This window comes from Protobothrops mucrosquamatus, unplaced genomic scaffold, assembly GCF_001527695.2.
Source record: "Protobothrops mucrosquamatus isolate PMUCROS unplaced genomic scaffold, P.Mucros_1.0 scaffold1653, whole genome shotgun sequence".
Lineage (NCBI taxonomy): Eukaryota > Metazoa > Chordata > Lepidosauria > Squamata > Viperidae > Protobothrops > Protobothrops mucrosquamatus.
Genome location: NW_015387810.1, coordinates 295859 through 322779, shown reverse-complemented (window position 1 = coordinate 322779; position 26921 = coordinate 295859). Strand labels below are relative to the sequence as shown.

The 26921-nt window shown below is 37.2% G+C and overlaps 1 protein-coding gene across 2 annotated transcripts in view; it reads left to right on the top strand.

The window, feature by feature from the left end:
• The first annotated feature begins 3002 nt into the window (after positions 1 to 3002).
• SV2C (synaptic vesicle glycoprotein 2C) overlaps positions 3003 to 26921 on the top strand; it is a 42639-nt gene continuing 18720 nt past the window's right edge. For both annotated transcript variants that reach the window (XM_015822710.1, XM_015822711.1), the window contains exons 1-3: positions 3003 to 3585; positions 13853 to 14033; positions 20482 to 20633. In XM_015822710.1, coding sequence (XP_015678196.1) covers positions 3003 to 3585; positions 13853 to 14033; positions 20482 to 20633 — 916 coding nt within the window. The remainder of the gene's footprint in view (positions 3586 to 13852; positions 14034 to 20481; positions 20634 to 26921) is intronic.

Genomic DNA, 26921 nt, shown 5'->3' with positions numbered 1-26921 from the left:
ATTTGATGATCCTTTCCATATGTGCTATTGTGGCAGATAGCTGAATTATTTGTTTTCTTTGGTATTTAACCTTTAAGTCTGATACTCTTGGGCATTTACTCTGGAGCACAGAATATAAATTCCTGAATATTTAACTTAATATTGATAAGTTTACTGATGCTTTTTAGAACTCAGAGAGTAGTTGGTGATCAATAAGGATCAGAGGATATTATTATCCTCCACTCCTAATTAATCCCTTCTCAAAAGCCATTTAGTTGCAAAGTAATCAGAGTCCTTAAAAGATTATACTGCAAACTGCAGGATACATTCCTGGGAAGCTGGGGGGGGGGGAGGGATCACTGCCCTCTTCCCAGCCCCTAGTTTCTCACCCAGGATATTATAAGATGTTTGGTTCTATTGGGTTGGTTGGTTTATAAGCGGTTTGGTTCCATTAGGTCATTCCATTAATTATATTCATAATTAATTAATTAAGAATTAATGAATGAGGCATGAAAGCTGTTTAGAAAAACTAAAACAAGAAAGTGAAGGAAGATTACTTTCTTGCTTTAGTTTTTCTAAACAGTTTTCATGCCTCAATTATATCACATTAATAGGAAAATTAATAGAACACTAAAAGTAATTTACAAGTAAGATTGAAAAGAGGAGGAAAAGGCTAGAGCATTATAAACAGAATGACTATAATGTGTACCTTATGCTTCTGGTAGAAAAACAGCCCTAGTTCAAATGTTGGTTACCTATCTAGAAACCTTTATTTATGTGAGTATTGTTTCAGTGTCTCTCTTCTAAAAACAGGTGCTCCAAATCAAATGTTCACAGGTGCCACTTTTGACCTGTTTTGTGTCTTAGCCTCTTCTCATATTAAGGGCTTGTATGATGTGGAGGATGATTAAAATAAATTATGGAGATTTTTGTAATTGCATTCTAAACACTTGATTGCACCAGATAGAATTGAATAATCTTAATGAATAAAAAGAAATGGACTCCGACACAAAGAAAGAATAACCCTCCCCCAATAATAATTACACATTTTGCAAAGATACCATTTTCTTCTTTCTTTTACTGTCTTTGTGTTTTCTCCTTTAACTTTCAGTTCTGAATGTATGAAATCCCATTGCCTTTACAGAGGTGATAAAATATAACCCTTGAGGCTGCTGGGGCTGGCTTTTTGCAGTATCATTTTCATGAGATGTTTTGGAACAATGTCAGGCAGATTTTAAATCAAAGATATTCCATTCATGAGGGTGCTGCAGTGAATATGTGAACACTTAATCATTGGANTTTAACTTTCAGTTCTGAATGTATGAAATCCCATTGCCTTTACAGAGGTGATAAAATATAACCCTTGAGGCTGCTGGGGCTGGCTTTTTGCAGTATCATTTTCATGAGATGTTTTGGAACAATGTCAGGCAGATTTTAAATCAAAGATATTCCATTCATGAGGGTGCTGCAGTGAATATGTGAACACTTAATCATTGGAAAATGGCACTGTGTAGTGACAATTCCATCCTTTTTCCTTTTAGTAGAATTGCTAAATCATTTTGATAACAGCATTTAGGACTAAAGTGAGAGTCCTTGGAGAGAAGTTTGGCTTTTTGTCTAATTGGATTGCCTTCATTCTATTGGTCTTCAAGTGTCATTAATCTCTTCTAGATGAAATAACTAAGCGTGTAATGATTATTAAGGATAATGCAACCTGAAATCTCTGTGTGACTTGATTTTATGGTGCAAAAAATCAAATACATACTAGATTTCATTTCGGTATATTTGACATCTAATTTTAGGCTGATGGGCATATATTTTTAATGTAAGGTGAATGGGAAAGTGCTCTGTTCTTGACGTGCTATGCAGTAAACCTAAAGTCTGAACAGATGCTAAATTTATGGGTTCTGTATGCAAGATGGCAGAGAGTTACATATAGCTTCGCATTTGCATGATTGGATGATTAGTGTTTAACAAAGGAAATATGCTGGAGGAAAGCAAGTTACAGGGTTGGAAGAGAAACAACTTCCCTTAGAAACTTCCTCTTGTAAGGTTTTCCACTTAGCCTCACAACTGCCCCAGCATTACTCAGGAATTTAAAAGAGCCAAAGAAACTCCTGAGTCAAGGTTTCAGCAAGCAAACAACTTTTATTTTGATCAAAATAGAGTTGGGTGACCCCATCTCTCTTCGTGGCTGGTAGAGAGATGAAGGCAACAACCAGAAAAGATGTCTTCCACCTTTTATATCTTTCCAGAACAAAAAGATCAGGTCTTGGTACTAGGCATAAGATGGCACAAAAAATAATTCCTAGATGATGACTCATACACAGCAACCCAGGCTCCATCCGTAACTCCTTTCCCCCCTCCCCTTACTGTGCTCTTTTCATATAAGCAATCACCTATACCTAAAGCATGAAGCCCTTACTTTTCCAATATATATATAAAGCATCTGATCAAGCAATTAACTACAAAATAATGATTACAAAATAACAAAACAATGATTACATGATAACACTATAAGTATCAATATAAAATGGTTACTATATATAAAATAAATGCTAATGTCAAACTTAAACATACTAAAGTCATAAGCACAATAAAATCCCTTCACTCTAAACTATGCTGAAATTTGATCTTCTTCTGAACTGATCCTTTTCTTTTAGTGCAGAAAGTTATTCAGTGCTTTTGAGAGAAAAATATATATGATACTTGATCTTTTTATCGATGTCATCTGTTGTCTGTTTTGTGTGCAGGAGCATTTCTATATAGCACCAGCCATCTGTAAATTAGTATGTTTTAACCTGTGGGAAATGGGTAGATAGATAGTTATGTTTCTTAAGCAATAATCATTTTAAATCTTTTGTGTGATTTTCTTAAGCATAAACAACTTTTAATTTACTTTGTTCTTCTTTTTAGGTTTTGTTTCGAAACTAAATGTGGTTTGGAGTTTCTGGCAGCTGTTATCCAGCACAAGTATCCTTTTTTGGACAGAACTATAGCGAATACATCTTGATAAATAGACAATGGATAGAGCTTATGAGATGGACGATAGGGTTTTATTAGCAAAAGGAGCTCAGGACATTGCCAAAGAGGCCAAAAAACAGGCAGTAAGGAAAGCAAACAGAGCAGTAGATAGAGCTCAAGATGGCTACACTGAAAGATCTTACAATAGAGTCCAGGCTGAAGAAGAAAATGATTATTATAGCCAAGATGGAAATTATGAAGGAGAAGGAAATGAAGATGAAGGATCAAGTGAAGCAACTGAAGGACATGATGAAGATGATGAGATTTATGAGGGAGAGTATCAAGGAATCCCAAGTACAGCACAGAACAAAGATAGAACTGCAGCTTTAGGACAGCAAATCACAGATGTTTACAAGGATCGATGTGAATTAGAGACAGAGAGAAAAGCTGATGAAGAAGAGCTAGCACAGCAATATGAGTTAATCATTCAAGAATGTGGACATGGACGTTTTCAGTGGGCCCTCTTTTTTGTCCTTGGAATGGCACTAATGGCTGACGGAGTAGAGGTCTTTGTGGTTGGATTTGTGTTGCCCAGTGCTGAGACAGATTTGTGCATCCCCAACTCTGGATCAGGATGGCTTGGTGAGTGTTACTTCTGTCACACTGAATCATAATAAATTAGACAAAGGTTATATAGATACGTATTTGAACATATATATAAGATGCTGCCATGGCTCCTATTTTGATAAGACAAAAAAAGTTGTGTTTTTCTTTTCATCTGCATTAAGGCAAGCAAAAAAGCAAGTTGTTTCTAATTGTCCACTTGGTTAAAATTGAAAGCTAAGATATAAAAGTCTTGAATAAATATACTGGTAGGCTATGAAGCACAAAAACAAGTATGTAAGTTATTGTAATGAGAAATTAGAAAATGTCTCATTCTGCAGTATATTGTGAAGGGTAAATCAGGTAAAGTTCAAAGACAAAGAAGCTGGTACTAAATTGATCTGCTACTACAACAACAATCAAAGGAATCAACTCTTCTTTCCACCCAGAAGTGAAAGCCACACAACCTGTTATGCTACATGAAGGAAGAGATTTAAGAGGTATCCTTTTATTCTGTCATATATAGGATTAGCCTCTTAACACACTGAAATAGTTGGATTTCTTCATTAGCATCTTTTCTAATTCTTACAATAGTAAATTAACATGGAGGGTATCTGCAGTCAGGCATTTTGTTTGGAAAAATACCCACCTGTAGCTTCTCCAAGACTCAGTGATAAACTGGGGTACAAGCATCATCATACAGGCACACCCTCCCTTATTTGCTCTATGAAAGAATGCATTCCTTGTGTCTGCTATCTTGTGAACAGGCAAGCTTCTTGTGAAAATATCCTTATCAGGCTCTCAAAATTCTGAATGTGGCCATTGCCCCTAAGTTCTACTTATCTTTCCTATTGTTCTTTCTGGATATTATAACAATCTATCCAGAATTTATCAACATTTTCTATATGTGACAAAGCAAAGAAATATTGGTGTATGATTTACATGTTAATGCAGAAGATTCTTAGAGTGAATATAAAGGTAAAATCAGAGACTTTCCTTTTAGGTTTAAAGTATAAAGAATTTGAAAAAAAAATTGGAACTTTGATGTTATATATGCTCATGGCAGCAAGAATGCTCTGCACAAAAATGGAAAGCCACTTTGATTCCCACAATGGACGAATGGCTGCAGAAGTTGACAGAGCTAGCAGAAGTGGCGAAATTGACTGCTTTGATCAAAGAAAAGAACACAATTTTGTTTCTATTTGGAAATCACTTTTGGACTTTGTGCTTGAAGCGGATAAAAATGATACTTTGATTTTGGGTTTTGCTGATTAGCTAGATTTGTTTTTATAGAAATGGCTAGTGTATACAATTATATAAAAATAAAAAGTTGAGGTTTTATGTTACTCCCTTATTCTACTGCACCAAAAGGAGTAGGAAGTCAATGCTTTTCTCCCCCCCCCATCCTACACTTTTTTTCTCTTCCCCTTTCCCTTCCTTATTTTCCCATTATTATCATTTTTTCTTGTACTTCTGTATTTTATATTTTGATAAACTAATAAAATAGTAAAAGAGAAAAAGAATTTATCAGCATTTTCTAAATGGTGGATTTCCAGAAGAGTGTCTTTCTTCTACTCTCCAATCTATCCACTGAGTCCAAAGGTTTGAAGGCCATGCTTCATCGAAACCTGACTGCTCCAGCTGTTCTGACAGTGCCTGTGTTTGATCAGGTGTTGAGACTCTGGAAAGAGTACAGAGAAGAGCAACAAAGATGATTAGGGGGCTGGAAGCTAAAACATATAAAGAACGGTTGCTGGAATTGCGTATGTCTAGTTTAATGAAAAGAAGAACTGGGGTAACATATTAGCAGTGTTCCAATATCTCAGGGGTTGCCACAAAGAAGACGGAGTCAACCTATTCTCCAAAGCACCTGAAGGTAGGACAAGAAGCAATGGATGAAAACTAATCAAGAAGGAAAGCAATCTAGAACTAAGGAGAAATTTCCTGACAGAACAATTGATCAGTGGAACAACTTGCCTCCAAAAATTGTGAATGCTCCAATACTAGAAGTTTTTAAGAAGAGATTGGACAGCCATTTGTCTGAAATGGTATAGTTTTTCCTGCCTGAGCAGGGGATTGGACTACAAGACCTCCAAGGTCCCTTCCAATTCTGTTCTTCTGTGTTCAGCAGTCTCAGATGATTCCTGGTTGGAATCTTCTGAGCCTGACATTCCAGAGATTCATCTGGAGCAGCTTTTTTAGGGTTAGAGTCTGAGGCCTGTGACTTCATAGTAGTTAAGGAATACCAGTTTGTTATGCAGCCAGCATATACAGTATAGCATGGGACTGGGATCATCATTTGAGGGATCATCTCTCAGTTACATCTATCCATTCTATCAGGCCTAGGAGAAATGGCATGTTACAAGCCTCATCAATTAAGAAGGTAATCTTAACAGGACCCAAGAATGTCTGTTCTTTGGAATATCACCCTCTCCTTCCAGGTTAGATTTGTCTCAGCCCTGCTTGCCTTTCAAAAATCTCTAATGATATGGTTGCATCAATGAACCTGGGGATGGAGTTATGGTTCGAAAACTGTTAGATAGTTATAATGATTAACTTGCACTTGCCTGCTTTTATGTTTTTTGGTTTTAATTTTGATTTTAATTTGCTTTACAAGGTTATTGTGCTTTTGTTCTCCTGTGTTTTGCTTACTGGTTATTATGTGAGCTACCCAGTTACAAAAATGAGATGGGTGATTTTGCAAATTGAATGAATAAATAAACAGCCACCCTGTGTTTTTAATCATTTAAAAGAACCCAATAGGATTGCCTCTTCTTTGTCCAACTTCTCAGGTTAAGAACAGAGTTTCTGACTTTTGCATTTTTGCTGTATTTGATTTTGTGTTCAGATGTTCATTTCGTAAAAAATAATCATTACTTTTTGCATGTTGGCTAGCTGATAGCAAATCAGCATGGAGTATTACCACACCTACACATTTGATGCTTGGGTGAAAAAAAAGTGCAGATTGTCCTTGACCTATGAGCATTTGTTCAGCAACTATTGTTCAAAGATATGATGGTGCTGTCTTCTCTCATGTACTATGAAATATCAAATTGCCTTTGCTTTTGTCACTAAGGTAGCATCTATCTTCACAATTTTTACATATAGATGCTGCCTGATTGTCTGATGTTCTTTACTATGGGGCTGGGATGATCTTTATATCTTGGATGACCCTGTTGGAAGTAAATGTTATTGATGAAGTGTTCTTTACTGATCCCTCTGGGGATCACAGTGAGGCAGCATAGTAGAACTTGAAGGGATTAGAAGGAATAGCAACAATTAAAAAAAAAACCCCATATTTTACCAAAGCTCAATGTTCAAATGATCTCTAAGACAGTGGTTCTCAACCTGTGGGTCGGGACCCCATTTGGGGTCGATCGACCATTTCACGGGGGTCGCCAAGCAAGGCTGTCCGCCATTTTTTGTCTGCCATTTTTTTTGTCCGCCTTTTTTCCCCCCTTTTCCGGCGGGTGCCTTACCTCCCTTGGGCTGGGCCAGCTGGTGGTCGGCCTGCTCCATCTCTGCCGCTTGCCAGCTACGCCTCGGCCGGCGCAGGGGGCGGAACCACGCATGCGCGGTGTTCCCGGGCAGGGAAAGCCCTCAACTTACGACCGGTTGGGTAGTCCTCGACTTACGACTGGTTTAGTCCTCGACTTACGACCGGTTTAGTCCTCAACTTACGACCGGTTTAGCCCTCGACGTACGACCGTTTGGGGTCGCGGCATTAAAAAGGTTGAGAACCACTACTATAAGACTTTATGATAAAATAAAGGAAAAAATTAAGACCCTGGCTAATGGATCCTGTGGAAGTGACCAAAGCACATCTAGTTTAAGCTGATCAATCCTGAGAAAGTAGACAGGGTTCCTGTTACTCTGAGCTCTGCCACCTGTAGTGTGGACCCACACCTCTCTTGTCTGGTCAAACCTGCTGGGAGGTGACATGCAGTTGTAGTCCAAGCAGTGGTTAATGCCTCTTTATGAGAGGGGGTGATTCCACCTAACTTAAAAGAGGGGGTGATATTCCCCCTCTTTAGGAAGCCACAGTTGGACCTAATAGTTTTGGGTAACTTCTACCCCGTCTCCAACTTTCCCTTAATCTAAAGTTTTGTTAATAGTTCATTTTGACATATGATTCATATTATACTACTTTTATTAATATTATTTTAATATTAATAACAGCCTTGAAACCTCAGATTAATACAAGAAATTTTCAATCTAGAGGACTGATTGAATACTATATTGAAATTTTAAGTTTATGTCATCTGTAAATTTCTTTTATTTGTTTTTATTTTTTCCATATTTCCTCTTAGTAGTAGTTTTAAACATCTACTAAAGTAAATCAACTAAAAATGGAGGATTTTCATTGTGAGGCACAATTAATCCCAGAGAATGAGAAACATTTATGTAGTTTCATGGCATATGCCATTCAGAATCTCTTTAAACCTTAAGTAGATTTCAGATTACAGAATCATGCTAATTTGCTTCTATGAAAGGATGAATTTAAGACTTAGGTGATTATTGCATCTACATTTGGTATCAAAAATCTAAAAGAAAATTTGAGGGTCCTCAGTTACAGAGAAAGTTATAATCTTTATAATAAAACTTATAATAATTTAAGTATTATTACAGGGAATATAACAGATACTTAACCAAGTCTGCCTTATCTCAGCCTTGTTAGGATTTTCTCTTAAATATCAGCAGGGACTATTGGGTAAGTGAAGATACTTAATAATAATAATAGTAAAGTTGGAAGGGACCTTGAAGGTCATCTAGTCCAACCCCCTGCTCAGGCAGGAAACCCTATACCATTTCGGACAAATGGCTGTCCAGTCTCTTCTTAAAAACTTCCAGTGTTGGAGCATTCACCGCTTCTGGAGGCAGGTTGTTCCACTGGTTAATTGTTCTCACTGTCAGGAAGTTTCTCCTTAGTTCTAGATTGCTTCTCTCCTTGATTAGTTTCCACCCGTTGCTTCTTGTCCTGCCTCCAGGCGCTTTGGAAAAACTTTTAAATGATACTTTTGACACTAGTAGTAAAAGTATCTGTCAGTTATTTCACATCATGTTTTAATTTAATATTAGTAACCCTGTTCAATAATTACTACATCACAGTATTTAATCTTTACGTGTTTTGATGTGTGTGCATTAATACATGTATACATTTTCTTGCATGATTAAACTACCTTTCAACGAATGCTGTTTTTATACCATAGTACCATTGCTGTTTGCATGGCAATAATGGGACACATTATTTGTGCAAATTGGATTAAATAATGTGGTCTCTGTCTAATCTTTTGGCTATTCAAGGGCTAATGATGGTTCAGGGATAGGCAACTGGGTGTCTTCCAGTTAGGATGAATTTCAGTAACCAACAGCCTTGCCCAGCATTGCAAATTGCAGCAGATTTCATACTAGATATTATTGTTTGTTTCTGCAAGATGATAATTAAGCTGGAAATTCTTCCTTTGATTCTGAATGCATTTGAAAACCAACTTTGTTTAGCTAGCTTTTAGATTCCCCTCCCCTTGGCGTCATCATTTATCTGTTTACAGGTAGTCCTCGCTAAATGTTTAAAGATTGTTCAGAATTATGATGGCATCGATCAGGTGTTTAATTATGGCCGTCCTTGATGTTATAGCCATTGCAGCACCCTTATGGTCACATGATCAAGAGTTGGATCCTGAACAACCTGCCCACATTTATGACCAGATTCATTTAACCCCCCCCCCCTTTCCAAATCTCCTCTCCATCTCTGTCTTTTAGTCTGTCTTGTACTCTGTTGCCCTGGAAAACTTTTGTACAACCAACAGCTACCTCATGAAGGGCCAAGTTGGGCATGTCTCATCAGCAGAGGGAGGAAGAAGATGATGCAATATGCTTTCTGCAGATTTCATTATATTTTACAACAATAGAGACCTTTTTCATTTGAAATTTTCATATTTTGTTAATACATGTAGTCCCTGACTTACAACCACAATTGAGCCCAAAATTTCTGTTGCTAAGCAAGATAGTGGTTAAGTGAATTTTGCCCCATTTTACAACCTTTCTTATTACAGTTGTGAAATGAATCACTGCAGTTGTTAAGTTAGTAACACGGTTTTTAATTGAATCTGCCTTCCCCATTGATTTTGCTTGTCAGAAGGTCACAAAGAGTGATCTCATGACCCCGGAACACTGCAAAGGTCATAAATATGAGTTAGTTGACAAGTACCCTAATTTAGTTCACATGACCACGGGGATGTTGCAACGGCCGTAAGTGTGAAAAATGGTCATAAGTCATTTTTTCAGTGCCATTGTAATTTCAAATGGTCACTAAATGAACTGTAAGTCAAAGACTACCTGTACTTGATGGATAGGTTATATGCCCAGATTACTCATTTTTCCTTCTTTTTGGTTTGCTTGTTACTGTTTATTTTTGATGTTCTTCCATTGCTTATTTTTGTTGTTTTTGTATTTTTTGGAGTATTTAAAAATGTGTATTTTTTTTAAAAAAAGCTTGCAATAAAATAAAATTTAAAAATGCAAGAAACTGTGCTGGTTATCCTGGTAAGCTTAGAGGTGTGTGTGTGTGCATTCTGTTGCTTAATTTTGTGTGCTGTTGATGCCATCCTTAGTATATCTTGGTGCAATGACATCTTTGAAATTGCTGCTTTGTCATGTTTGCTGCAGTATTTCTGTGACTTTACATTTTAAAAAAAAGTTGTGGTGCTGAGGAAGAGTTTATGGACAATATGATTACTTTTTTCTTCTGAGTATTGATGACGTAAATAAAATTTATATTTAAGATGTAAAATGGGAGCCTGGCGGAGAATTGGGAATTGCAGAATGGAGCTTCTGCTCTTGCCTTCCCCTCCTGCTCTTTCTCCCTTCCTCATTGTGCCAGGGAAGCTATAATTATTTTTTATTTTTGGCAGTCAGTCAGGAAAAAGGTAAATTTGCAAGTGAACCTTTACGTACTGGGATGGAGAGAAATTCACCATTTCCTGACTCCCTGTAAGGTTCAGTGTACTATATAGACAATATAGAAGAGGTTTATTTTAAAACTGGATTAAAATTAATCTGCTAGCATGTCATCCTGCTCTGGATGAAGGAAATTGATTTAAAGATTTGTGTTCTGTGTCAGAGTTCAATAACACAGAGCCAGTTTATGTCTTCTCACATTCCTCTCCATGAGAATTATACTTCCAGGACAAATTGTTCTTCCAATTTTGGGGAAGGCCAGGACTAAGGCTGCCAGATTTCAGCTGCAAAAATCGGGATGACCACAGGTATCAAAAAACAAGGGTTTTCTGTTTTTATTATGTTTTTGCTGCTGTCAGAAGGGCCAGATTTTTGAAGGCCAGGGGGCTTGTTCTGAATTCAACCATTTCCCATGTCCAAAAGAGACCTCCAAATTATATTTGGCACCAAAGGCTAACAATTCAGTGTCTCATTTTGTGCACACCTCTTATGCTACTACACACCCTTCCAAACTAAAAAGCCAAAATAGAAGAATGTGGGATATTCCTGTTACAACAACAACAACAACAACAACAACAACAATAATAATAGAGTTGGAGGGGACCTTGGAGGTCTTCTAGTCCAACCTCCTACTCAGGTAGGAGACCCTATACCATTTCAGACAAATAGTTGTCCAATATCTTCTTTAAAACTTCCAGTGTTGGAGCATTCACCACTTCTGGAGGCAAGTTGTTCACTTCTGAGGCAGGTTATTCTGCCTCCAGAAATAAACAACCTGTTCACTTCTGTTTGTAGCCACTTTGTGTTATTCTTTTTCCTAGGATATGCAGCATATTTTTGATTATTACTTTATATTTGCCATATACTGTACTGTATATTCCCCTTACAAAATAAAAATGTCATCTAAAGTTTGATTGAAACTCCCATCCCATTGAGTTAACATGTGGAAGAGGACCAGGGCAATATCTCTTGGCTGCAAAATCATTTGATCCTCTGATGGTCATGTGTTGTCCACAACTATTGTGGAATTAGGAACTCTTGTTACATAGAACATATATGAGAAACTGTTCATGTATAGGTTTCACCTGGCAGACTATTCATATTTGCTGAAGGGGTGGTATCACATGTGATTTTTCAAAATAAAGTCTGGAGAAACGCTTTTTGTCAGATTCTTATTCTTGTGAAAGTGCATGGAGGAATATAAGGTATGGGCTATAATTTGAAATAAGTGCCCAGTAAGTGCAGACGACACCAAGCTGGCAGGAATAGCCAACACTCCAGAAGACAGGCTTAAGATACAGAAGGATCTGGACAGACTTGAACACTGGGCACTATCAAACAAAATGAAATTAAATGGTGAAAAAAGCAAGGTTCTACATTTAGGCAAGAAAAACCAAATGCATAAGTACAGCATAGGTGGCACCTTGCTCAATAGTAGTAACTGTGAGAGGGACCTCGGAGTCCTAGTGGACAATTACCTAAATATGAGCCAGCAGTGTGCTGCAGCTGCCAAAAAGGCCAACACAGTGCTAGGCTGCATTAACAGAGGGATAGAATCAAGATCACGTGAAGTGTTAATACCACTTTACAATGCCTTGGTAAGGCCACACTCAGAATACTGTATCCAGTTTTGGTCACTGCGATGTAAAAAAGATGTTGAGACTTTAGAAAGAGTACAGAGAAGAGCAACAAAGATGATTAGGGGACTGGAGGCTAAAGCATACAAGGAACGGCTGCTGGAATTGGGTATGTCTAGTTTAATGAAGAGAAGGACAAGGGGGGACATGATAGCAGTCTTCCAATATCTCAGGGGTTGCCATAAAGAAGAGGGAGTCAAGCTATTTTCCAAAGCGCCTGGAGGCAGGACGAGAAGCAACGGGTGGAAACTAATCAAGGAGAGAAGCAATCTAGAACTAAGGAGAAACTTCCTGATAGTGAGAACAATTAACCAGTGGAACAACCTGCCTCCAGAAGCGGTGAATGCTCCAACACTGGAAGTTTTTAAGAAGAGACTGGACAGCCATTTGTCCGAAATGGTATAGGGTTTCCTGCCTGAGCAGGGGGTTGGACTAGATGACCTTCAAGGTCCCTTCCAACTTTACTANTTTTTACAGCACCATTTGTGTTTGGGCTCTTTTATATAGAAAACATTCTAAACACAGTGAGATGCTAGTCCCCAGCTCAGCTTTTCAGAGGCATTCCATCCTTCGTAAGGCCAGAAAACCAGTTGTAAATATGTGAATTTACATATTTTCACAACAGATTGTGAATTGTTTGTGGCTGGTTTCAACCTGGTTTTGGAACAAAATTAAGAACTTGTGCTGATGAAGCAACTGCAGCATTTCCCTACCCATGTTTTTAGGAAACATTGAACTTGAGGATATGTAATTCTTTTAGACTATACTGGACCCTGTAACCCATTAGGTTATCCTTTGAGAGAAAGGTAGTATAGTCTGAGTGAACAGAATTTAATTTTAGACTAATCATAGTTTTTTTTACAACTGTTGGATCTGTGATCATCTAAGAAGAATATATATGTAATAATACGTAATTTTATATACATGAATAATATGTATAATATGCAATTTTAATGCAAATAAACAATAATAAATTAATATTTATTCACCTAAATAGCTAAACAGATGACCATGGGCTGGAAAAAAAAATGAGAGTGGGAGTGATTTCTGACTTCCTGCTAGCTTCCTCATTGACTTTGTTGTAATCTGTCAGGGAGCGTTGGAAATCACGATCATGTGACCATGGGCATGCTGCACAGAGACAATTTTGTGAATAAAACTGGTCTAATTGTATTATAAATAAAATTTTGAAAAAAAAAACCTGGTCTGATTATCATGTAATTTCAGCTCTACAGGAGTATTGGGTCCCAGATTTTTTTATGCATTCCGTAAATTGGCAGATTGTAGATATCTAGATTCAAAAATTGATGTGGTATGATGCACCATTTGGACTAACTTGAAGTACAAATAGAAAGATAAACACAATGAAAGTTTTAGTAGTATATAGATTTATAGTGGAATACATTATATTGGGATTTTCTTATTCTATTATTGCTGTAGTGTTCTTGTATTTGCTTGCTTTGTGCTTTATTTTATTATGATTGAATAAATGTACAAATATAAATATTTAAATACTAGCTATTTTTGCAATTAAATATATATTAAATGTGAGAAATAAAGGGACAGGGGATTGTTCCTATAAATGTATATGCAAATTATTCATTTGCAATAGTTCCAAATAAATGATACCATTGGTTAATATTAAGGAAAAAAATGTATCGTGATAGTCCTGTTTAATCCTACACATTATTTTTTTTGTGTATGTGTTTCAGGTAGCATAGTATACCTGGGGATGATGGTAGGAGCGTTCTTCTGGGGAGGCTTGGCAGACAAAGTGGGAAGGAGGCAATCTCTTCTGATATGTATGTCTGTCAATGGATTCTTTGCTTTCCTTTCATCATTTGTCCAGGGCTATGGCTTCTTTCTCTTCTGTCGACTACTCTCTGGATTTGGGTAAGCTCTTCGGCTTTCTTCTATTTTTTTAAATGATGTTTGTATGCTGATCTGTTTTAAGGTGAAGTGATACCCATTCCCGGGTCCCCTTCAAAAGATCAAATTTGAAAGTAGGGTGCTTCAGATATTTTTACATTCTCTTAGTCTGCACTATTGGCTATGGTCAGCCCTATTATTCAGGTACGGCAATGTTACTCAGCTAAGGAAGAATAAAGGAGATAACTCCAACAGTGATGGCTGAAAATCCTGAGATAGATTAACCAGTTTTGTTTGGCTGAAAGGTTGCTATTTATTCCTGGAGAACCTGGGGCAAGGCTCTCAGAAGTGGTCATCAATGAGGGCCTGGAAAGAAAATGAAGGGGGAAGAGGAGCACCATGGGACAAAAATCTACCCAAAGCAGATGGCTTTGGAAAGCTGAAGAAGAGTATGAGAAATCAACTGCCAGTCATTAGCAGTCTGAGCAAGAGTGTCAGTCAGTGTAATTACTGTTGACATATCTCTAAATAGGAAGTAGGAATTAAGCTTAGACACAAATGTAAGTACTGTACCCATGTAATTCATTGATATGTTATACTATACACAAAACAAGGTACGGTAGTTTTTTTTTTACCAGTAGCAGGAAACGTTACTTTTTACCAGTACCAAGGTAACAACTTATTACATCAAACTTTTATGATATCAAAGGATTGTGTCAAAAAATTATCAATTTAGATGTATTTAATTCATTCCTATCAATTGACTTAAATGATAATGCTCAGTTGCTAATATTCATGTAAGACCATATCCCCCACTTCTTCAAACAGCATTGCCCTGTTAAATATTCTAAAAATTTTATAACTTCACAATATAGGACCCTGGGTTATCCTCCCAGAGATATGCAAGGCTTCCATTTTTGTTGGTTTCAGAAGTCTTTGTAAGCTGCAATTTTTCTTGATACCTGTTCATACATCCACACCATTCGAAAGGTATTCATCCCAAAATGTATAGCTAAATGTCTATGGAGATTCTCAGTAATCTAGGTCTTGCTTGTCCCAAAGATGCTTTTTCAAGAGGCAACTGGACTTCCTTGTTTTTCTTTGAAAACGTTTTGCTTCTTATCCAAGAAGTTTCCATGACCTGGATAACTGAGAATTTCCATAGACATTTAGCTATGCACTTTGGGATGAACACCCTTCAAATAATGTGGGAGTATGAAAGGATTTCCAGAAAAATTGCAGACTACAGGAACCATTTGTGGTTCAGTTTGAGATGCAGACAATATAGACTCATCCCCAACAGCCTGTGGCTGTGTTCAACAGTGAAGGGACACAGGGCAGAAAACATTATGCAGAAAGCACAGCTCCACAACACAGTCCTTTCAGCAGTTCCAAGAAGGCTCCACACCCATTTGCATTACTCAGGTGACCCTAAGGACACAGACAACCTCCAAGTGGCCTCAACAACTCTCTAAAAGAATGCAAATGACCAGCTATCCGCAAGGAATATAAATCTTTCCATTCCCCACCATCCAGTCATAGCTGAAGAAGCTTCTTGGATGAGAAGTGAAATGTCTTCAAAGAAAAACAAGAAAGACCAGTTGCCTTTGAAAAAGCACCTTTGGGACCACCATGACCTGGATGATTGAGAACCTACATAGACAACCATCTTTGTGCCATCTTTGGATTGTGCAAGTGTAAAGTCTGATCCAGAGAGACTGAGCCCTAAAAAAGTCCCAATTCTTTATGTGATATAGTAGAGTATTATGTCAAAGATTTATCCATTTGAATATATATATTTAATTTATTCCAACTAGTTGACCTTAATGATAATGCTGATTTACTAGGATTTTAAGTTACATTCTAAAAAAAAAAGTTACAGAATTCTATAGGTTCACTTCTAAGGAAATGTTCTATGAAATAAATCTTGAAATTTGGGAGTTTATAAAGAGATCATGTTTTTTATCACATGTAATGGGAATGCTTACATATTTTCTGTTTTACTGTATTCCTTTGAATGACTTCAAGGTATGCAAAACATTATGAATTTGAAACAATCTGACCAATCTTTGAATTGCTGTTTCAAACCTGGGCAAGGGATGTTTTTAAGATGGCCTAATCTAAAACAATTTGTTTTGATTTTGGATCAATCCTGATATATTCTTTTAGGTTAGAACATTTTATACCCCAATAATTTTCACTGTTATGCATGTTTGCTATACTTCAGTCCTTCAAGATATTATAGCTATACCTTGGTACATACCATTAAATGCTTATGTCAAGTCTGTGCTTTATTGTCTATTGTCCATGTGTTTGATTGCTTGAGGTGGGCGACCTGAATCATTGCCAGCTCTCAATAATAATTGTTCATTTAGTTATAATTTAATTTTAAATGGTTGATTTTTTGTTATGTTACTGTATTTTTTGTTATAAATTGATTTGGAATTTTAAATGAATTGAAAAGTAGCATAAAATTAATAAATAATAAAATATAAATATTTTTAGTATATTTTGTAATTGACACAATAAATTCATTTGTGTATTTGTTAAATTTTAAACTCTTTCAGGAGCACAATGTAATATGCATAGCATTCTTTCCTTCAATTATTTCTCCATGGTATCTCAGTAGCATTGCAGGAGATCTCTTTTCCAGCCGCAGTGGGACCTAATATTAGTTTAAGCTGAAGAGTGCCAAATTTGCAGTTATGAAATGTCCTCCGTAAGGAGACCTCAGAGACAAAAATTGTGCCATTAAATATTTGTCTCTTTGTCCTCCTTTCCTTTGCACCATTTCCTAGATGGATATTGCCTTTCTGAATTAAATAGTTGCCTTTGAATCTCCAGTTTGTTGCAAATAGGAAATGATGGGAGAAGATTTCAGCAAAAAAGACACTGGAAAATCCCATTTCCAAAGCACGATGCTGCTTACATTTCTCTGAATCTGAACAGTGACTCATGTGTGATAATCTTCTATGTGAAAATTGTTAAAGTTTCTAAATATTAAATAGCAAGACTTTTCAGTATTTAACAGTTACATAAAGTATTTCAGTATGTGGTGATGTTGCCTCAGATGTCTCCTTAAGCACCAACATCAGCATTAAGAGCTTATGATAATCAAAGCTAAATTTCAAACATATTGAACAGCTTATGTAGAATGGGAGCTTATCATTGTTTAAGGTTGGTAATGATATTTGAAATACCATATGTACCACATAACAATTCCCAAATATCCACTATCTAACCAGTGTTTCTCAACCTTGACAATTTTAAGGCATGTGGACTTCAACTCCCAGAATTCCACAGCCAGCAATGCTGGCTATGGAATTCTGGGAGTTGAAGTCCACATGCCTTAAAATTGTCAGGGTTGAGAAACACTGATTCTAAGCCATCAAAAATATCATTAAAATGTGCATTGCTCATAGAAATGAATATTTGTAGCTCATGGTTGAACTGTGGGCTCCTCTCTGAGCTTCATTGTTTTCTTGAACTACCAAGAACAACCAAGCTGAGAGAACACTGAGGACCCCCATATGCATGGCTCGCTTTGATTATTCAATACAGTTGATTTAAAAAAATCTTTACTACTGCATTATTTATTTCACTCTATATTTAAAGTCTGTTTACAAAGACTGAAATAGCAGTCATTAGCTAATATATTGTTTGAAATACAAAAGACTGTACCTCATATACCACCAATAAAAGACATTTTAAGAGAATTTTAAACCAATTTTGGGTGACCTTTTCACATTCCTCCATTGCATCATTAGTATCCCTGATCAACATGGACATGTTTCTTCCACATCCTCAGTTCTGTCCCACATGCATTTACTGTATATACTTTCTTCTTCCTGTTACTTCAGCGAAATCAATGAATGTTTCTATCTCTCCCTTTGATATCTGACCCTTTGGCTCTGTGTCAAGTGTTAGAAGCATCCATCCAGGGATGTCTGCAGGATTTCAAAATAGTCAAGATAATAGCCCAAAAGGCCCAGTTGAAGCATTGTCTGCTTTTTATGTGCAATACTTTTTTGATCACACCCTGCTGATACCTCTGCATCATTCCATGTCAGTGGTGCCTGGAAAACATGCAGTCCCATCACCCTTTAAAATAATAATAATAATAATAATAATAATAATAATAATAATAATAATAATAATAATAATAATAATAATAATAATAATAATAATAATAATAATAATAAAAAAAAAGTTGAAAGGGACCTTGGAGGTCATCAAGTCCAACCTCCTGCTCAGCCAGGTAACCCTATACCATTTTGGACAAATGGCTGTCCAGTTTCTTCTTAAAAACTTCCAGTGTTGGAGCATTCACTGCTTCTGGAGGCAGGTTGTTCCACTGGTTAATTGTTCTAACTGTCAGGAAGTTTCTCCTTAGTTCTAGGTTGCTTCTCTCTTTGGTTAGTTTCCATCCATTGCTTCTTGTCCTGCCTTCAGGCGCTTTGGAAAATAGCTTGACTCCCTCTTCTTTGTGGCGGCCCCTGAGATATTGGAACACTGCTATCATGTTCCCCCTTGTCCTTCCCTTCATTAAACTAGACATAACCACTTCCAGCAACTGTTCCTTATATGTTTTAGCCTCCAGTCCCCTAATCATCTTTGTTGCTCTTCTCTGTACTCTTTCTAGAGTCTCAACATCTTTTTTACATTGCGGTGACCAAAACTGGATGCAGTATTCCAAGTGTGGCCTCACCAAGGCATTGTAAAGTGGTATTAATACTTCACATGATCTTGATTCTATCCCTCTGTTAATGCAGCCTAGCACTGTGTTGGCTTTTTTGGCAGCTGCAGTACACTGCTGGCTCATATTTAAATGATTGTCCACTAGGACTCCGAGATCCCTCTCACAGTTACTACTATTGAGCAAAGTACCCCCTATACTATACCTGTACATTTGGGTTTTCTTGCCTAAATGTAGAACCTTACTTTTTTCACCATTGAATTTCATTTTGTTAGATTAATAATAATAATAATAATAATAGTAAAGTTGGAAGGGACCTTGGAGGTCATCTAGTCCAACCCCCTGCTCAGGCAGGAAACCCTATACCATTTTGGACAAATGGCTGTCCAGTCTCTTCTTAAAAACCTCCAGTGTTGGAGCATTCACCACTTCTGGAGGCAGGTTGTTCCACTGGTTAATTGTTCTGTCAGGAAGTTTCTCCTTAGTTCTCTCCTTGCTAAGTTTGAATCTCATTTTGTTAGATCGCGCCTGTGCTTCCATAATGTTGAATTCCAATATTGCATGATCACTTCCTCCCAGGGTTCCTATGGCTTCAACACCTTCTATCATTTCATCTCTGTTAGTGAGAATTAGATCCAAAATGGCTAATCCCCTAGTTCCCTTCTCTACTTTTTAGGAGACAAAGTTGTCTGCTAGGTTTGCCAGGAACCTGTTTGATCTTCCGCTTGGTGCAGAGTTTGTCTCCCAGTTGATGTCAGGGTAGTTAAAGTCCCCCATTACTATTGTGATGTGCTTCCTACATACCTTAGTTAACTGACTAGCAAAAAGTTCATCTATTTCCTGTGTTTGGTTGGGTGGCCTATAGTATACACCTATGGCAATGTCGTTTCCCCCCCCCTTTTATATTGACCCAAATGCATTCAAAACAGTTTTCATCATTGTTGTGCTCTATTTCTGTAGAGATGTAGTTATTTCTTATATAGAGAGCAACTCCACCTCCTCTTTTATTTGGTCTGTTTCTTTTAAATAATTTAAATCCCTCTAGCTGTGTGTTCCATTTGTGGGTTTCATCCCACCATGTTTCCGTAATGGCAACAATATCATATCTGCCCACATTAACCTGAATTTCTAGTTCACCCTGTTTGCTGTTCATACTCTGTGCATTGGTGTATAGACATTTGAGTCCTTTATGACCAACCCTGTGCTTACATTCTACATAACCTGTGTGGTGCCTGAGTTCCCCTATTGTCTTACCACCTATTTGGTTAGTGCACTTTGTGTGGCACTCGCTATTAAGAGCTTGATTTTCCTTGACAGCAAGGTTGATGTTCTTGTCCACACACACATCTATGTTACATGCACTGATAGCCCTATAATTTTTAGATTGGCCCATAGCAGTTTGTTATGCCTTTTGGGGATGAGCAAATCCATCAGAGTCTTTGCTTTGCTGGAGCAAAACAAAAACACTAAATAAAAGCAATTCAGAGAGGCTGGGAGAATTTACATTCTTTTCCATCTCAGATTACAATAAAGCCAAAGAAAAGCTTGGGGATTCAGCATGCTTGTATTCCTTCAAAGCTGTGCCCGGATAATGTTCAGCAATACAGTGATTTACAGCATATAAGCTTTCCTTAATCAACATTTCTTTGATGTAAATAAGTAATTGATTTATTTGTCAAGATTCCCAGAACTCTATTGCTTTCAGCATGCTTTTCCTCAAAATAATCCAGAGCTTCTACAGACTTTTTGTTCCTGTTATTCCTCTTTTTTTTTTAGGATTGGAGGAGCTGTTCCAGTTGTATTTTCATATTTTGCTGAAGTACTTGCTCGAGAGAAACGTGGTGAACATTTAAGTTGGCTTTGCATGTTTTGGATGATTGGAGGTATCTATGCATCTGCCATGGCCTGGGCAATCATTCCTCATTATGGTGAGAAGTGCAGTATTATTTTCTATAACTTCTATTGCCATTGTACATAAGCACTAAATGAGTTTAAACTGCAATTGTTCTTCCATTGACATTTTCATGATTTTCATGATGGAATTACTTATTTAATCAGTAAATATATGTACATAGAGTTCTTGACAATATGCATGTGTATATTTTTAATTTCAGTTTGATATAATTCTGTTAACAGAAGCCATTGTCTGCAGTTACAGATCTATGTGAAGTAAATACACAAGCATGGGACTTTATTTGGCCCTTACCCCAAGATGTCCAAACAAAGACATTGTTCTTTGGGTGTCAATTTCATGTGGGAAAACCTGCATGATCTAAAATCCCAGTAGTATATGCAGGAATGCACAACCCTAGAATAATGAAGGGAGAAATGTTTTGTTTTATAATTATAGTAGCTCTTTTTAAAATTCAATATACAAGCTTTACCATTATGTTTTGGGAGCTGACAGACCTGTTCTCCCTTGTGCTGCAGAAAACTACTGAAATTTATGACTAGAATGATACACAATGGAGGCAAAATCATGAGGACATGGCTAGAGCAGAGGTTATTGGGGCATGCTTGTGTCACAGTTAGACCCAAATATGAAAGGGCTCTTAAGCCAGCTGGGTGCCTTAGGCCACTTACTCTCATTCAGTCAACTCACCTCACAGGGTTGTTGTTGATGTGGGGGAAAAAATAAGAGCAGGAGGGATATGTCTGCTGTCTTGAGTTGTGTATAAAATAATAAAGGCATGATATAAATTAAATAAATAAACCTTTATTAAAATTTGGGCAAACAGGAAACTAAGCTTATTCAGCTCAGAATTCGTCATTTCTTTTTCTTTTGCTGGGAACAACTGCAAGCTTGACAGATTCCCCAAATTGATTGACATAAACACAAATGTTGACTTGGCACGTTGCTATTCAAATTTTATTTTATGTCACTTCAACAGCTTATTCACGAACATGCCCAATATTGTTCACACGTGTTAAAAATAAGCCAATGCACAAAACAGTTGCCCCTAATTATTTCATTATTAAACAGCATTTCCTCTTCTCTTTGTCTTTCCAACTCTGCCTACCAAAGAATTGTTTTGTCAACAACTTGTCGTTGAGATGAAAAACAAGTGCAGTCTTGGAGTTGTGAGGCTTTTTTCCCAAGGAAAGCAAAATCTGATGTTGGTTAGTCATCAATAGTACTAAGACTATCTAACCATTGCCACCTTTTGTATCTGGACAGATACTTATCTGGACAGATACTTATTTTTTTCTCCAGAGGATTTTAGGGGATATGCTTACAATTCTCCCATAACATATATGTTCCTAACTGAAAATATACATGATTGCATCAAATTCAAATCTAGTTTTTAAAAAGGAATATTACAGTATTTTTTTTAAATAAATTTGTTTTGCTAATAATCTATAGATAGTCCTAGACTTACATCAACAATTAGGACTGGAACTTCCATAGGTAAGCAGTGTGGTCATTAAATGAATCATCATGTGCTCACACCCAATTTTACAATTTTTTTTTGCAGAAATTATTATGGATTAAGTAATAATCATGTAATTGTTTAGTGAATCAGGCTTCTCCTACCATGCTTCTCTAAAAACAACACCGGGTCTTACATTATTTTTTGCTCCAAAAGACACATTAGGGCTTATTGGTACAATAGACATGTCAAGCATAAGACCTGCACCTGGGGCAGTCCAAGCGCTGATGGGTCAGCCCTCCAAGCAGCAGACATAGGTAGAGGCGTGGGGGGGGGAGGAACGTGATCTGGCCCTCTGGATGCATTGGGCAGCCGCTTGCCCACTCCGTCCCCTCATCTGTCTTTGCTTGCCCAGGGCTATGATGGGGTGATGCGGCCACCGCGAGGTAAGGCAAGTGGCGGGGTGGAGGTGGCCTGGCTGCAGGGCTCCGAGATACGTGAGTGCGGGTGCATAGGGCAGCTCTGGGGCTGGGCTAGGGCAGGAATGGGGAGGGGAGTCCCAGCTGCCTCTTGGGGATGGGGGCTCCCCGCCTTTCCTGTATGCCAGGGCTGTTGGGTGGGGCAGTGGGCAGGTGGCTCATCTCATGTGTGTGGTGGAGCTGGAGGACAAGGTTAGACAGCGGGGGCCGAGCGCTCAGGGACCGTGGCATGGTGCCACCCCGCCTCACCACCTGCCTCACCTTGTAGTGGCGGCAGCAGATCTGCCGGACATGCTGTGCAGCCACCTGCCTCATCGCGACAACGGGCAAGCAAAGACAGTGTCATATGTCTGATTAATGAAACACTAAAAAGGACTTTCAGGCATATTTTCCCCTAAAAATATGCCTGACAGACAGACTGTAGGATGGAGTGGATGGGCGGCCACCCAGCGCATCCGGTAGGTCGGATCATGTGCCCCCCCCACACTTCTGCCTCTGCCTGCTGCTTGGAGGGCCTGCCGGGCAGTCGCAGTGCTCGGACTCCCCTGCGCTGCATGGGCTTTGCAGCCCCAGAGCGCGCCAATAATATTATATATAGTTATTTTATAATTCAATATGTCCATCATGTGTTGCGATGGATGTCTGGCTGACAATCTTAACTGGGGTTATTTTGGGGATAGGGCTTATATTACGAGCATCTTGAAAAATCATGCTAGGGCTTATTTTCTGGTTGGGTCTTTCCTTTTCAGGGAAACACGGTATTGTATTGAGATTGTTGGAAGCTGGCTGGGAAAGTTGCAAATGGTGATCATGTGACCATGTGGATGCTGCAAGGTTGTAAATGTGAGGACCAGTTATAAGTCACTTTTTTCAGCATTGTTATAATTTAAATGGTTGCTAAATAAATGGTCATAAATTGAGAATTACCCGTAACTATTTAAATATGATTTATAGTGCTGGATACCAAGCTATTTCAGAATACTTCTGTTGGCCAGTATTGTAAGATAAATATATCAAAACGGAGAGAGAAACAAAGAATCTATAAACAAGATTATATTCAGCATAAGAATAATTTTAATTCTGGCCGAGATAGATGATACATTTACATCACAACCTAGGTTCCTAATGTATTGTTTTCCTGTACTTTTCCTGTACTTTTATGTTTTTATTATTCAGAATTACTTGTTTATGGTTTTAGACATTTTAACTTTTACATTATCAAATATCTGAGTTCAAAAGTTTCTTTTATTTGACAAGCCAGTTCTAATGGTCTGTGCATCTAAGCCTACTATATTTTTGGAAGATACATTATTGGTAGCAGAAAGCCGATTGCAATGGTCATGGCTGACTTCATTATAGAAGACAGCGAATTGTTTTAGGCAGAATACATCTCTTTGCAGGCAGTATAATAAACGGTTTACTAAGCCAAGTACATTTTCCTTTTGAATCTTTTTAACTCTCTTTTGAATTTTATTACTACAATGTGGTAGAAGATGCAGCTTCATTTAAATGAATAGGGGCTGTTTTCAACTTGAAAGCATGCAAAATATATTTTAAAAGTGGATGATAATGATGGGAAACAGGATTATTGTAAAGATATTTGCATGTTAAAAATTGCTAAAAAATGTTGAAATCCAGTCATTTCCATCTACCAAAGAAGGAACATTGCTGGTGGACCATATTTCCCCTTCTTTTTACATCCTCCTGATGCCCATTAGATTTGCTTTAGGGGTCGATGAAAGCTTCACTCTTCCCCTAAATATTCTATCCTGAATACAATGAAGCTATTTAGAATAGCAGGTTGTGAAGAGTTTATATGAATCTTAAATTGAGACAAGATTGGTACTAATAGTTTTGCATCTAAATGTTATAAGAGTGCCATCCAGTGGCTAGTTCAGCTAACCTTTATATCTAATTGAAACCAGTATCCCTTTTCCTAGTGTATATCCCCATAGCCATAGTAAGAATTTATTTTTGATTTAATTTGATTTGATTTCTATAGCTGCCCATCTCAACGAGTGACTGTAGGCAGTGTACATCATAAATACAATGATATCACTAACACTACATACCTTGACTTTTCTCTGGAGTTCAAAATGGCTTATATGATGGTTTTTAATGTTACTTCTACAATGACAATCCTGTGCAGATTGAGACAGTGTAATCTATTGAACTCCATGGTTGAATGGGAGTTTGAGCCAGAAACCTCTCAGTCCAACCAGGTATCATTATATCTATAAAAAAAAAGTCTGGTTTAAAAAACAACAACAAAGAATTCAAAAACAGTAGCCTTAAATGAAATCTGGGGGATAAATAATTGTGTTCTTTGATAGGTCATTCTGATGGCTGACCTATTGTAAGCGCCTTTAATTATTTGTGGACGTGGAAGAGGTTTGAAAGCTAATGATGCTTTGGACTTGGAGCTTTTCATACATTTGGAATTCCTCACCTGAGAACCAGCTGTGGAGATTTGCAGAATGGAAAACCAACACTGGCGTGGATTCTCAAGTCATGTTCCTCCTTCTGAGATTCAGGGTTCTGAATTTGGAATGAGAAGAGAATCTGAGAAACATTATCTCAGGGACCATAACATTTTTCCCAAGGAGAAAGACAGCTAATAAATTCCTTTAATATCCAATCAATACATCCCTTTGTACTCCCTGACTTTCTGTTATACAGGTAGTCCTTGACTGACAACCATTCATTTAGTGACCATTCAAAATTACAGCAGCACTGAAAAAAGTGACATGAATTTAACAAACGTTGCAGCATTTCCGTATGATCGGAGTTTGGTCATTTGGCAACTGACATGTGTTTATGGCGGTTGCAATGTCTCGGGTCTTAATCCAAACTCAAATGAGTGGCTTTTTTATTGTTTTTTTATGTGGTTGGTGATTTTTCAGGAAAAAATACTTTATTTTATTATGATTGAATAAATGTACAAATATAAATATTTAAATACTAGATATTTTTGCAATTAAATATATATTAAATGTGAGAAATAAAGGGACAGGGGATTGTTCCCATAAATGTATATGCAAATTATTCATTTGCAATAGTTCCAAATAAATGATACCATTGGTTAATATTAAGGAAAGGGGCATAAAAACCCCCATTAAAATGGCAGTTGTGACTGCATGATCAAAGCCTGCCCTCCTTATGTGCATCATGAAATATAAAAAGGGAACATGTGTGGTCGTGCCTTCCATCTTGACGTCTTGTATCCTCTCCCAAAGCCTCTATTTGAGGCTTTCACAAAACCGTCTTTACTCTAAAGGTGTTGGATTCAGCCTTAGTGCAGATATATTCTGATATAGCACTCTGAAATACATACATTTATGGAAAATATTCTAGAAGCTATCTTTTTGCTGCAAAACAGAAAAAAACACTTCCCTTGCCCTCCCAACACACAAAAACTAGTTTAGAGTTGGTTTATTCTGAAAAGAGATTAGAAATTAAAGATGCACGTTTTATTGTTTTTGGTAAAACAAGACAGCCTTTCTTGGCTATAATGGGTTCTGTTTGAATAGGAAGTTTGTGTGTTTTATCATTGATCTCTCTTATGCTAATATCATCCTGTAGTCTGTCATTGGAACTTGAATGATTTATTTGGTCTTTCTTGTAATCAGTAGAGTGAGAAGGTGATATTTAATGTGAAGCTGCTGCAGAGATTGAAAAAAAGCTGAAGGTTTTATTTTATGCAACAGCCCCAGAAAACTGTTCCCAACATGCACTTGGGCCTATTGTTTTAATAACCCGCCTCACCCCTTGGAACTTGCTGCTGCTTTCAAGATTAATGATTTTTGAATGCAGCATTTGCAGAGAGCAAGGGTGAAGTTTAACTTTGCCGAACTGCATTGCTGTCTGAATGAATCAGACAAAGAACACTATATATCTTCCTGTTAGGTTACAAAGAAGGAATGGCAGATGGAAACCAAGACCACACCTCCATTTGACAGCAGTGTTCATCTGCAGAGAAATCTATTCCAAATGCCATTTTAAATTTAGTTCTAGAAAGGAATATCTAGAAATCTCATTCTTCATTTGCAACAAATCTTGGCTTCTTCAAAAAACAAAATGACATATAATAGTATAATCACTTGTATAAAGCTATAGACAATTGTATGGTTTTACCTTAAAATAAATAAAATTATATTTATTTTAAAAATAGATTAGTTTGTTACTCTGTTGAGCTATTAAAAAGTAAAGGATCCAAATTTTCAAGAAGGCAAAATTGTATTCCTTGATGGTTAGTTGGGTTTTGGTAATTATATTTTAGATCTTTTTTGTAGAAAGGTAATAGCATAGGTACAGTATTAATATATATTATAAGAGAAGATGTATTTTTTAATTTTATGTAGTTAAA